The sequence below is a fragment of the Capricornis sumatraensis genome, chromosome 19 (genome assembly GCF_032405125.1).
Source record: "Capricornis sumatraensis isolate serow.1 chromosome 19, serow.2, whole genome shotgun sequence".
In the NCBI taxonomy this organism is placed as follows: Eukaryota; Metazoa; Chordata; class Mammalia; order Artiodactyla; family Bovidae; genus Capricornis; species Capricornis sumatraensis.
The window spans coordinates 74773745-74787421 of record NC_091087.1 but is presented as its reverse complement, the minus strand read 5'-3'; the positions used below and the strand labels follow the sequence as shown (position 1 = coordinate 74787421).

The 13677-nt window shown below is 63.3% G+C and overlaps 1 protein-coding gene across 1 annotated transcript; it reads right to left on the bottom strand.

Annotated features, from left to right (window-relative positions):
- Positions 1 to 413: 413 nt before the first annotated feature.
- On the bottom strand, positions 414 to 11877 carry LOC138095039 (tumor necrosis factor alpha-induced protein 2-like). Its single transcript, XM_068991000.1, has 13 exons — positions 11706 to 11877; positions 11214 to 11316; positions 10456 to 10634; positions 9521 to 10166; positions 6841 to 6955; positions 6608 to 6730; positions 6344 to 6444; positions 5646 to 5744; positions 4936 to 5059; positions 3942 to 4064; positions 3630 to 3785; positions 3324 to 3445; positions 414 to 1701 (listed from the first exon to the last, which is right to left on the bottom strand). The coding sequence occupies exons 1-13, from the start codon at positions 11875 to 11877 to the stop codon at positions 1560 to 1562; spliced, it is 2205 nt and encodes a 734-aa protein (XP_068847101.1). The 3' UTR covers positions 414 to 1559.
- Positions 11878 to 13677: the final 1800 nt, after the last annotated feature.

Genomic DNA, 13677 nt, shown 5'->3' with positions numbered 1-13677 from the left:
AGAGTTTGTTCTTAAAAAAACATACAAAAGCATACTATCACAAAATAATAATAACCTCAAACCTGCAAACTTCTACAAATGTACAAAGGCCTTCGTGAACCATTTACAAGGGCCAATTTCTGGCCACAGTACCTGGAAAGAGGGGGACAAGTCCAAGAGAGCCGGCTACAAACCCAGTCACAGAGGGGCATTCCCGCAGGCACAGGCTGGGTGGGTCACGCCTGAGTCTCAACTGCCCCAGGCCGAGGAGGGTGAGTGAACCTTTGCTTTCCTGGGGAGGATAAGGCACTCCACAGGGCAGGGGATGGGTGAAGGCTGTGGTGGGCAAAATAATGTCCACCCCATAAAGATGCTCACATCCGAATCCCTGGGCCTCTGACTATGTTAGTTTCCACGGCAGAGGAATTAAGGTTGTCAGGTGGAATTAATAATCAGCTGACCTTAACATCAGAAGAGGATCCTGGAGTGCCTGGGTAGGTCAAAGGTCATTGGTGGGTTAAAGGTCACCACCAGGGGCAAGTAGGAGGGCAGTGCTGAGATGCAAAACGGATTTGACAGGCCATTGCTGGTTTCGGAAATGAAGGGGCCCACAAGTCAAGAAACTTGGGAGGCTGGCCTCTAAAAACGAAAAAGCAAGGAACTTCCCCGCCAGAGTTTCCAGAGGAACCGCCTGGCTCAGCCCACCAGACCCACGTCAGATTGCTGACTCCAGAACTGAAAGCAAGTTCTCGTTTTAGGCTCCCAAGCTGTGGAAGTTTGTTAGATTGGCAACAGGGAACTGACCCAGAGGCCAAGGGGTCAGAGGTCAAGATGGCCCTGCCCCGACCTCAGCCTGACTTCCAGGGGAGGACCCATAGAGGCATCCCTGGGTTGGCCCCTTGTCAGGGGAGGCAGAGCCGAAGAAGCCCAGCAGGTCCTGGCCCTCCCAGGCCCATCCTCAGGGGACACCGAGGGGAATGAGAGGGGTCGGGGGCTCGGACACTGGCTTTGCCCCACTTGCCCTGTCCTCCAAGGCCCTTTTCCAGTCCCCCCCACCTTCCCAGACAGGAGCTCATCTTCCCCTTCCTCCTCCTCCAGCTCTTCCTTCTGCTCCATTCACAGGCTGAGGCCGGCTCGACACAGCCCTGGACCAGAGCAGGCAGGAGGGGTGAGGCTCGGGCCCGCTCAGGAGCTGGGGAGGCCGGAGACTCAGCCTGAGCAGGGCGGTCCTCAGGCAGGTGGGGCAGGATCTCGAGGACAGGCGGTGATCCCGGAGCTGGGTCCCCAAGCCACACACCCTCCTGACCCCTCCTTAAGGGCGTGCAAGCTCCACTCTCATTCACAGAGCTTCCCCTCATGGCTCCTGCCCCACAGGAGGGGTCAACACATCATGGCTTGTCCAGTTCCAGCGGCCCAGGGGCCCACACCTCGGCCAGGCCTGGGCAGAAGCAGCAGCAGAAGGCAGGACTCCCAGAGGGGCCGCCTGGGGCTGTGACGCTGGTGCTGGTCTGACGGCCCCCAAACGGAGTGGTGTCCCATGCTCGCCAGGCGCTCCTAAGGAGGTCAGGCCACAGAAAAAGCTAACCAACCTTTATAAGCGAAAATAGAGCCTTGGAGGGCTCGTGTGCCCCCGTGTTGATGTCTAGAATGCTCCGGATGCTCTTGGCGTCACTGCTGGACAGGTTCCCCTTGATGGCCAGGATGGCACTCAGGTGGCCCTTGCTGGTAAAGACAGGGTCCTGTCAGTCTGGCCTGCTCACCAACACCCCTGCTTACACCCCTTCCCAGCTCCCCAGACTCCTGGCTGGAGCCACAGGGCCCAGCAGCCAAACCCCCTGCCCACGAGTGTGCCCTGCTCTGATTAACCCACTGCGCTTGGGCGGCATGGGCCACAGTGCCTCCAGAGGGTGCCAAGCTCCTGCCCGGTCCGGCCTTTGCACTGGCTGTTCCTCCCAGAATGCTCGTCCCCAGGCCCTTGAGGTAACCAGCTCCTTCTCACCCCTTAGCACTTATCTAACATGTCACCTCCCGTCAAGAAGCCACCTGCCAGTGCAGGAGACACGGGTTCCACCCCTGATCTGGGAAGATCCCAAATACCACCAAGCAGCTAAGCCCATGGACCACAGCTACTGAGCCTGTGCTCATGAGCCCTCAAGCCCGCGCTCTGCAATAAGAGAAGTTACTACCATGAGAAGCCCGGGCACTGCAACTCGAGATCAGTCCCTACTTGCTGCAACTAGAGAAAAGCTCACGCAGCAGCAAACACCCAGCACAGCCAAAAGTAAACAGTAAAATTTAGAACAAGTCACCTCCCCAGAGAGGATTTTCCAGCTCTAAAGTCAGGACCTCCCGCCACTCACAACCTTGGTTAAACAATCTTTAAAACTTGCAAACAGTACTCCTTCGCCGGATGACCTCATCATTGCTAACCCTCATCTGACTGTCTGTCAGAAGGCCTGGTGTGCCTTGTACCTCCTTGCATCCTGGTGCCTAAACAGAGCCGGGTAGCTAGTAGGAGACCACTTGATAACTGCTGGCGGGCTGGGTGGATACAAGGATCGGTGAATGGATTGACGATAGGGGGCCAGGTGGATGACTAGGTGGGTGGATGGATGGATAGATGGAAGGACGGACAGATGGGTAGATGAGTGCGTGACCAGATGGCTGGATAGCTAGATGGGCGTCCAGATGGGTAAGCAGGGGCCTGTATGATGGGTAGATGGAGGGGCGAGTGTGTAAGTAGATGGGCGGCTGAACAGGTGGACCAGATCAGCCAGCAGCTGGACCAGGCTATGCTGGGACAGGCCGACCACACCAGAGGACTCAACCCACAGAGACCGCTGCCCTGGCTCACCAGATCCTCAGGCAGTCAGGGATTGAGCCTCCACTCTAGAACAGAGGCCCCAGGACACAGGTCAAGCCTCGGAGGACCCCTAGGCTGACCGGCGGACCCCAGCTTCACTACGGACGTGCCACGGCCTCCAGCAGGTCCCTGGTCCCTCTGGTCTCGGATCCCCCTCTGAAGGAAAGGCTCATGCGGTGTGGAGCCGGATGCCTGGCTTTGTTGTCCCAGCTCTACGACTGACCAGAGCGTTACCCTGGACACATTCCTCACACCCCCCAGGTCCCATCTGGACGACGGAGACGAAGAATGTCAGCCCCAGCAGGCGGCAGCGAGGACCGAGTGAACAGCCACTGTAAAGATCTGGGTACAGTGGCCAGTATCTATCTGCGCTCTGTCCACCCTCAGGGACTCACTCTGCACCTGCCCCAAGGTTCCAACCACAGCGGGGAACCACGGGACCACGCTGCCTTCCCTGGGTCCTAGAGGCCCCGGTTCTCACCTGAAGTCAGGGTACAAGGTGGCGTACGTGGCCACCTCGATCTTGATGGCACTGGGGTCTTGCAGGCGAATGATCTCGGCAAGCGTGGGGAGGGCGTGGTGCAGCCAGGTGGCCGGGGAGCCCTGCGGGCACATGCTTGTTGAGAGAGGCTGGCCCTGCCCGGAAGCGCGCCCGGGGGCCCAGAGAGGCTCAGGTCAGACCTCATCAGGTTTGGAGAGGCCCAGAGGGGCTATCCTACCTGTGAAGAGCTTGGAGCAGGAGGGCAGCCCACCGTAATGGGAGGGTGGGGGGGTGGGCGGGGCTTACATTCTGGGCGCAGAACTGCTGGATGTGCTGGGCGTTGGCCTGGACGAGCCCCGCCAGCTGCTGCTGCTGCTCCGCCGTCTTGAGGACCAGGCGCCACTTGCAGAGGTGGGTGATGTACTCCTTCACCAGGTGCAGGTGGACCGCCTCCAGGAGCTCCTGGGTGGGCGAGCGAGCAGGGCCATGGGAACCCACCACCTCCCTGAAGGCCAGGTCCAGGGAGGGGCAGATGCCAGAGTGAAAAAGCGCATCCGGGTGTGCCCACACACACGCCTGCCTGTGTGTCCCCCCACTGGCAGCCCAGCACCCCCTCACCTCTCGGAAGCAGTCCTGCAGCTCTGAGAACTCGGGCATCCTCTCGGCCACGGCAGAGATGATTTCCTCCAGGATCTGCTGGGGGGCATCCCAGCGGGTCTGTGTGAACCTCTTGAACAGCGGCTACAAGAGAGAGTCAGGCTGTGTGGCCACACCCGGCAGAGGAAGGGCCTGCCCAGTAGACACGCATGCACAGACACACACGGGGCCGGGAGAGGGGTCGGGTTATATTAAAGACTGCTTGGGCGCTCCAGCAGGAAGTGGAGGCCGGGTTTGCGTCCCCTTCTCCAAGGCTGACCAGCCGGGACTGCCATCTGCCTGCCCTGAGGCCTTCTCCACCATCTCCCTCCTTAAATAAATAAATTCCTGCATAAACACAGCCCAGTGCTTGGCTGGGCCTATGATGATGATGACCCTGCCAAGTCATCCAGGGTCACCGCCTGGCCACCCTCAGCCGGAGGGCACTGGGGTGAAGGGGGGCTCCCCCGGATGGCAGGCAGGAGTGCCCCCTCTCCCTCCCCTAGGACCCCGGCCTCCTCCTGGGGTACAGGCACTAAGGGTCTCTGGGGATGCCCTGGCCCCCGTAGATGTGGCGGGAGCCGCCAGAGGCTCTGAGTGTCCTGGCTGGGAGGCAGGGTCCGGCAGGAGGGCCTGGGGGCGTCAGGGGAAACTACAGGCAAGCTTGAGGACTAGGTGGAGTCCAAACAGGGAGGGGCTCTGAGGCTTCTTGTTTGCACCCCAGGGCAATCCCGAGGCTGAAGGAGGGGGTGACTTCAACATCACAGGGGCCACCAGCCTCCTTGTATCTGCCCAATGCTGAGACTTCCTCCAGCCAGGTCTTCATTTCTGCTGCCCAATGCCCCACCCCACCCTCCCAGGCCCTCCCCAGCACCCCCACCACTAGACTCAGCACGTGCTGCCGACCCCCCAGGCCCTGCCCCAGTAAACCCCGCACTAGACTCAGCACGTGCCGCGGGGCAGGAGGCTGGACTACCTTCAGGTCCCCAAACAGGCTCTGGAGCAGAGTATCAAAGCCATGGCTTTTTAGCTCATTCAGGGGCCTCAGCAGGGAGTTCTGGAGGTCTGGCCTTGTCTGCCACCTCTGCTCCACAGACGTTCTGGAAGCACAGGAGGCAGGGAGGTCACGCCAGCCCCATCCAGCCTGCAGCCCTAAATCCAGACAGCCCGGGAGCCCCAGGCGAATCTCCTTAAACTATCGCTCTAGAACCCTCCCTGGCTCCCCTGTCCCAGCAGGAGCAAGACCAAGGCACTCCATCCAGGCTCCCTAGGCGGGACCCAGCCTTCCCACCTAACACCTGCTTAACACCACATCCTAACTGAGGACAAGTGGCTCAGCCTCTCCATAGTCAGGGTGCTCATGGTTCAATGGACACAGTCACTGTATCTGCTTAACAAGGTTGCTGACAGGATAAATGAAACCCTTTGCGAGAGCGCCTGACCCGCCAGCACTAGACAAATGCTTGCTGTTGCCCTGTAAGCCCGGGCATTTCCTCTCCAGCTGCTCATTTTAATTCAACATCGCTGCTTAGGCTGCTCCTCCTCCCCCATCCCAGGCACCTCCCCCCGGCCCGCCCCTCTGCACCCCCGCCCCCTCCCACCCTCCCCACCCGCCGGTCCCGGCTCTCCCCCCACCAACGCAGGCAGGCAGCCGCAGTAACTCCCCACACTGCCCAGCGCCCTTACCGGAAAGGGCAGCAGTTGTTGATGTTAGCGATGACATTGGCCCTGTAATTTCGCAGCTGTCTGCATCGCTCCAGAAACTCATCAAAGGCGCGCTGGTAGCTGGTGGGAGGGAAAGGGCACACGTAGGAGCAGCAGAAACACTGGGACAAGGGCAGCCTCGCAGCCGCCCGGCCAGCCTCCCGCTCCACACGCGGCCCCCGCGGCACACGGCGGGCGCAGTAGGCATCCCGGAACTGGCTTCACACGCTCAGCCCGGCGCGGCCAGGGCCCCTGCAGAGCTCCTGGAGAGGGCGCTGCAGAGCCCCAGGCCCCTCTAGACCTGCAGGCAGAAGGGGGGAGGCGGGCAGCCAAGAGAACTCGGGGCGCGCACCGGGGGCATCACCTGAAGGGGGGCCAGGGCCTCAATCCCTTGGGGGGCATCTTTGCAGTTGGAGGCTGCTCTTCCCGGGGCTTTGCTGAGCGGGGTCGGGGGTGGGTGGGGGTCAGATGACCTGAGGCTCTCAGCGCCCTGGTGGGTCATGCAAGGGGGACAAGGACTCCTGCTCATAATAACAGACACCCTAGTGGCCGGGAGGGGGCGCTGGTCTAGCTAACATCCCCACCTGGGGCCCAAGGGAGGGCCTGGGGCTCTGAGAGAGGGGGCGGCAGGGACACCTCAGCCCCCAGCCCCGCTCTGGGCATGCATGCCCATCACCCACCTCCTGAGGAACCTGTCCAGCTCTTCCAACAGCAAGGGCTTTATCTGCGTGCCCAGGTCCAGGGTGATGCTCTCGGCCTTGTCCTGGCCCTGGGAAATGATCTGCAGGGGTGGAGGTGGGGGTGAAACTGAGCAGAAGCCCACCTGCTCTAGGGCTGGGGCAGGGGTGGCCATGGGTAAGACATGGGGCAAGGGGGTGTGTGCCCAGTGGCAGGCGCATCTGCCCACAGGGATGAGGCCAGTGTGGGCGGGCAGCGGGCGCTACCTGGATGATGTCGATGGCCAGCTCACTGTGGCAGCGGCCGTCCAGCCTCTGTGGGGCCTCATCCTTGGTCCAGCGCTCCGACTCCAGCTCCAGAGCTCGGGCTGTCAGCTCCCTTATGCTGGCCTGGAGGGGAGGAAGGGCCCTCTCAGGGTAGGGCGAAGCCCACGGGGGCGTCCTTGCCAGGTTCCCTGCTCGCCCCCCCTCACCCCGCCCGGCACTGGCCCTGGACTCACCACCTCGTTGGAGAGGAACGTGGCCTCTAGCAGCCGGATCTGGGTCTGAGGCAGGAGGGTCCCCAGTCTGACTCCCTGCAGCTCGGGCGACAGCTTGGGGCTGTTGAGGATGTCGCTGTGGGCAGAGCGGCTGGCGTGAGGAAAACCAGAGCTGTCCACCCCCCCCCCCCCCCCCCCCCCGTCCTGGCCAGAGCCCTGCACAGCCCAGTTGCCTTCCCTCCAGTGCCTCCCACCCCTGCCTCTCCATCTTGTTTCCATCCAGGCCCCGAACCCCGGATCACCCTGCCTCCGTTCACTCTCTCCCTGCGTCCACTCTTACTCCAGGTCATGCTCCTGACACCCATCAGCCTCGAGGCACCCGGCCAGAGGCACCCCACGGCCCAGCCCCCATCTCCCGCCTGGCACACTGAAGGACCCTCCTCCAGGCTCCCTGCCTTGCCTCCAGCAGTGCCCCCTCCCCCTGCTGCGGCAGAACCGCATTTCCGGTCTGATGGCCCTGCTCCGAGGGCTCCCCCTCCCCTTCTCACCCTCTGTCTCCTTCCCACCATCCCCCACCGTGCTCCCACTGCATCCCACCAGCCCTGCCCTGCCTTCCCCTCAGACCCGCTCTGCCGCCCCCAGAGGAGGGCCAGTCCCAGCAGGAGGGGCTGTCTGCCCCTCCCCAACCTCTTCCTGGACAGAGGCATATCCACCCATCCTTGTGGCGCTTCCATTGGGTCCCAGAGCCCCCTGGGGACTGCCCAGCCCTGGCACTTCCTTAGGGCCTTTGTCTGCCCGGAGGCTCAAGAATAGCCCTTTCTGCTGCCAGCACCCCTGCCCCACCAGCCTGGATGCGCTGTGTCCCTTTGCTCCCCAGACTTCTGGCCACAGGGACCTCCACGGAGCCACCCGGGTCTCCTCCTCTCAGGGCTCAGGTCAGGCTGCACTGACCCCACGGGGCCCCAGGTTAAAGCCCCAGAGGTCACCAGGACAGGAAGGTGGAGGGGCAGACGGGACAGGCCCGGCACTTCCTGGTGAGTCAGGACCAACAAGAAGGAACCCGCTCGGCTGGCGGGACTCTCTGGCATCCCCTGCCCCGGGCCAGCTTCCCTGCCCTCCTTGACTCCTTACTCACCACCCCAACCTCGTCCTCATCGGGCCCCTGCTGGAGGCTGACCCACCAGCACCAACCGAGACCACTAACATCCCTGAGAGCCTCAGACATCGCTTACAGGGTCTACACCTCCAGGCTTCCTGCAGGCTTTATGCTACAAGTGGGGCCAGCCCCGAGCTGATCCACACTGCAGGTTAAGTCTCTCCCCACCCAGGTTGATCAAATGAGGGACATGCTTGTTGCAGGAAAATAAGGGAAAAAAGAAGAAAAAAGAGGTGTCGTGCTGTTTTTTCCCTCCAGTTCTTGACCTGTTCCTGATCTGCCGTCTGTAACTAAGTTTCTTTATCAAAAGATTAAACCTCATTTGAGAATTACATGCTGCACCTATAGTCCCCTCAAAATATCCTGTATCTGGGGCTCAACTTCACAGCACCCTCTCTGCAAACCACCTCTTCGAGTTTTTCTCTCCTCTGCATTATAGAAAGAACGTCTCACTACAGCCCACAAAAGACAACGGACCCAACGACTGGGCCAGCAGACTGCCAGCCCCAAATTACCGGGCTACCCAATGCCAGCCTGATGACTGGTTTTGAAACAGCGTGAGGAGAAGCACGCAGGATCCTTACCCCTCTGTTCATCTCCAACCACACACTGCGAGCCCCCAGCTATAGGATCCCCTAGGTTCCTCATGGAGCCAGGGACACAGTTCTGGAGGCAGGAGCCTGCTGTGTTCTTGCCTCTGTCTCCAGATTTTCTTATCCAGCTTCGGTGGGCAGAGAAAGCCAAGATACTGGCAGCAACATGCTCAGGGATGCATGGGGTCTGGGTGTATCAGGGGATCCCCGGATCTGAATCCAGTTGGTACCGGGGATTCTCCACGGCAGCACCAGGCGCCTCCCAAACTGAGAGCTCCAGGCCTCGGTGGCCAGAACTCAGCTCTGCCACTGGGGGACACCCTGCACAGTGGGGATTTCCCCAACAGGCCCAGTGCCCCCCATCCTGCCTGGGACTGCTCCCTCGGCCTGCTTTGAACCACACTGCTCCCAGAAGGCCTCCCAGCTCAGCCTTGGGCCATGCAGGGCTGCTCGCTTTGCTGGGAACACCACCCCGCCTCTCCCTGTCCCGGCCTGTCCTCGCTCCCCCCTGCCTCACTCCCTTACTTCTGTTAGACTGTCAGCGGCCCCAGAGCAGAGAGCCCCTGCCTCCTGCGGCATGTAGAATCCTGCACCTCTTCCTCCGAGCTGGCTTCCTGGGCTGACCCAGGCCAGGTCAGGGCCCCTGCTCCTGGCCACAGCCCTTCCTGACTCTTAATCACAGGCGGCTTCACCCCCTAACCCAGACTGGAAACTCAGGAAAGAAAGATGAAGTCCTAGCCCCCACTCTCTGTGCCTCAGTTTCCCCAACTGTGGGATGCAGCTAAGGCCGGAGAGACTAAGGATTCCCGGGGCAAAGCAGGCCCATCGGAAGCCCTGCCCCTTTGATTCCAGGCCCGCCTGGGCCGTTTTCCCAGCGGACTCCCTCACTTGGTGACACCCAGGCCCTGCCCACCCGGGGAACGCCCGCCCGGCACCCCGCGCCCGAGCTCACTTGGGGTAGAGGTTCTGCACCCAGACCAGTAGCATATAGGTGTCTCGCGGGCACAGCTCCAACTGCGTCAGGGCCGCCAGCTGGGCCGCGAATTCCGCGTGGTAGCTCTCGGCGTAGGCGGCCACCACGCTGAAGTCTGCGGGGGAGAGCGGCTTGAGGCGCTCCACCACGGCCTCCAGGTCCTCCTTCACGGTGCGGCCCATGTGCAGGAAGGCGCGCTCGGCCTCCGTGCGGCCCTCGGCGTCCGCGGCCGGCCGCCGGCTCAGGCGCTCCGCGGCCGCCTGCGCCACGCCGTCCCGCCACAGCTGCAGCCAGCCTCGGGGCCGCGTGGCCGCCAGCCCCGGGCACCCCGGGGGCCCCGCCGCCGCCGCCGCCGCCGCCGCGCGGTCCTGGCGCTCCTGCTCGGCCAGCACGGCCAGCGCCTGGCGCAGCCGCTCGGGCGCCGCTTCCAGCGGCCGGCGCAGCAGCCCTAGCACCTGGTCGCGCAGCAGCGCGTACAGCGCCTCCACCTTGCTCTGGCGCCGCACCAGCTCCTCCTCGCTCGCGAGGCCCGCCGCCGCGGCCTCCTGCAGCTCCAGCTCCAGCGCCAGCAGCGGCCCCGCCGCCTCCAGCCGCCCGCGCTCCAGGTCGGCCTTGAGCTCCTCCACTGCGGCCAGAACACGGCGTTAGCGCGGCCTGGGGTTCTGAGACCCGCCCCCCGCTCTGCTCACCTCCCAGGGGCCGAGACCCCCAAAACATGCGGGGTGTCCCAGCCCGGGGAAGGGGACACCAGGCTCAGATCCTGAGATCAGGGGGCAGCAGATGAAAGCAGGGAGGGGAGGCCCTCTGATGCCCACGTGCCCTGCCCCCTCTGTCCCGGCTGATTGGGGCATCCACTGCAATGAGCCCCCATCCTACACAGATCCTGCCCGCCTGGGGAAGGGGCTCCCGCCTACCTGTGGGCAGCTGGGCAGGCGGCCGCGGACTGGACTCAGGCTCACCCTCAGTCTCTGCTAAGCTGGGCTGACCCTTCTTCCTCCCTTTGGTGAAGAAGCCATACTGGGTGGCTAGGACATTCGACTTCTTCGTGCCGGCCTCTTCTTCGTCCCTGTCTGGGGCCACCTCCCCGGGGACCCTGAGGGAGGGGGCAGAGCTCGGCTGCTGGCCCATTGCACAGAGTGAGAACTGAGGTCCAGAGCAGTCACAGGGCGCTAGGGGCTGGGCTGAGGCAGGAATCCAGGCGCAGCCCCATCCTCCGTTCTGCTGGGTTCTCCTCTTGAGTCCTGTGGCTTGGGGTCCCAGAGGAACGCGATGAGCAGAAACAGGGCTGCTCCCGCTGGGACCACGAGGCAGGCAGGGCCAGACACCGATTATGACCTTGGGGCTCAGGTCTACAGAAACCACAGTGCCCCCTCAAGCCCTTTCCCAGGTTGGAGGGACAAGCGGCCCAAGGAGGCGCAGGCCTGTCTGAGGTCACACAGCAGCTCAGAGAGGAAACTCCAGCTTCGCAGCTCCACCGCACCCGCACCCGTCCTGCTCCCCAACTGGGGTGACAACACCACCACAGAAGCTTCCATTTCCTGGGCCCTTCCTGAGTGCCCATCCCGTCACTCCCCACTGCCTTCCAGGAGGGGTGCTATTTTCCTCATCTCAAGTAACTAGCTCACAGACGCTTAAAACGCCCCAATGGTCAACAGCCTGGAACTCAGCTCACCAGGCACTGGGCACCGCCACCAGCCAGAGAGGCAGCACCCGCCCCGGCGCCTTGACCGTGGGGGAAGCCAGGCCCGGACGGGTGGAGGGGAACGCGGCTGACCCTAAGGAAGGGAGGGGGGCAGGGCTGGGAAAGGGGAGCAGAGGGGAAGGGGCCTCCTTGGTAACTGGGGTGACCCATAACAGGGCCTGCCCCACCACCCAAGAGTAAATACACCAAGTCATGACTCATACAGCACGGCTTCAACTCGCCCCTGCAGCAGCCCTGCGAGGCACACAGGGTGATCCACCCCTGCAGAAAGGGGAACTGAGGCGGCAGGAGGTGGGGTAGCGGGTGGGATTAGGCCCCTGAGACTTTCCACAGCCCCTGCTGCCTTCCCACCAGCCCAGCCACCTTCGCCCATCCTCCCAGGAACGCTTCCCAAAGCCCCGAGCTTGACCAGAGCCACTCAGTGGCCAGGAAGCCGGGCTTTCTCTCCTCCCACAGCCTCACCAGATACCGGGGGCAGAGTCCTACACTGCGGGGTCTCAGCTACCAGCCGGTGCCATTTGGACTGCGAGTTCCCCTCCAGAACCAAGCTGAGGGTCCTCCTGGGAGCCCCAAAGCCAGGGTCCCCAGGTGCAAGGCCACTGGGCACTTCTGCCCTGCCCATCCCTTCCCCCATTATCCCTCCCAATCCATGTCGCTTTCATGCCAGGCACCCACAGGAGCTGATCCGGCTGTTTGGCAAGGGCCGCTCAGCCTCACCCTGGGCCCAGGCCCCACCTCTCCCCGCACACACAGCCCCTCCCCCCGCTGCCAGGGGAGGAGGAGGGCCCTCCTGGGTAGCTGTGGACCCACCGGCCTCACTTCTGCCTCACTGCCCCGCCTCCTCCGTCCCTAGGCGTGCCAGGCTCCCGCCAGCCTCCCGACCTGGTTCCTGCAGGTCCCTGCAGGGCATCACCACCTCCTCCTCGCCTCTGGGGCACAAAATCTCCTCCCGCGCCAAGGTCCGCAGCAGCCCCTTTGGCCCCCGCCCAGGCCTTCACTCTGAGGCCGCTGGTGCAGCAGAAAGAGAGACCACCGTGGGCTTGGCTGTACCATCCACTAGGGTGTAGACCAGACACCACCCTGCCTTCATAGACCTCAGTCTTCCCATCTGTGCAATGGGGAGGAGAAGCCCTCCTCACAGTGCTGCTGAAAGGAGGCTGTGAGGGGAGCACACAGCCGCATATGCTGGCCCCTGGCCAGGCCTCAGTGAGGGTCTGAGTCTTGTGTCCCAGGGTCTGTCAGGCTAACCCTGGTGGCCGGACACAGCATAAGAGGGCAGGAGAGGCATTCCTTTCAGCCGAGGCCAGTGGCTGGGCACACTCAGACAGGAAGGGGTATGCTCCGAGTCACACCGTGTGGCCACAGCCTGGGGCACCTCCCTGTTCCGCCCAGCTCCCCCAGTTTCTATGCGGGCACACACACTCTCACTCTCCTCCCCCGGGTCAGGGCTGAGGTCCAGGCCAGCCTCCCTGGTCCCTGCACGTGAGGACATTCGAGCTCGGCAGGTGAAGTGACTCGGCCTCTGTCATACAGCCAGGCGCCCCCACCCCGCCCTGGGCCACCCCCGCCCCTCCTACTGCAAAGGAAGGGACACTAGGGCCCCTTCCCACAGCCCCCTCCTCCCGGCTTTCCCAGGACCGAGCCCTCCGCTGGGAGCATCTAACTCGACCCTCTGCACCCTGACGCAGCAGCTGAGCCCTAAGGCTTCAGTTTCCCTAGAAGGGCGGGCTGAGGAAGACCTGGGGTTCTCCGCGCGGGGTTCCCTCCATCGCGCCAGCCACCCCCTAGCGGGATTGGGCCGGAGACGCGGGTCGCGTCGGGGCGGCTGGGCAGCCGCGCGGAGAGTTTGGGGCGGACGCACCGGACGCACCGCGAGCGCAGGTCACTTACTGTGTCCGGGCCGAGCCTGTCGCCTCAGAGCCGGGCGCCGCCTGAAATAGACGCACGCTCCACCCCCGTCGGGCCGGCCCGCCCCGCCCGCCGTCCCCGCGGAAAACCCCCGGGCGGAGGCCAAAGCCGAGAGAGTGTGATGGGGGGCTGCCCGGGTCCCCGCGCCCGGGGCCGCGCGTGCACCCCCTGAGCGAGGCGAAGCCTGCCAAGCTGGGGTGTCCGGGAAGGGCTCACTCTCTCCCACCAGCCTGGGCGGGGTGTCGGGGCTGGGTGCGGCCAAGCCTGAGTGGGGCCCCAGACCCGCACCCCCCAGCGGACAGTATGGGTTCGGTGCTGATCCATTGTCCGACAACAGCTTCTGATTGGCTGACTGGAAGGGGCTCTGTGTTCAGAACCACTTTCAAGCGTCACAGAGCCAGCACCTCAGGCAGCTCAGAGGACCTCCTAGCAACCCAGCTCACCCCCAACTGTGGGGAGTCCGCTTCCTCCCGCCGGGTACTGGGGACTGTCCCACCTAACTCTGAGGCTGACCGCTCGGAGGATC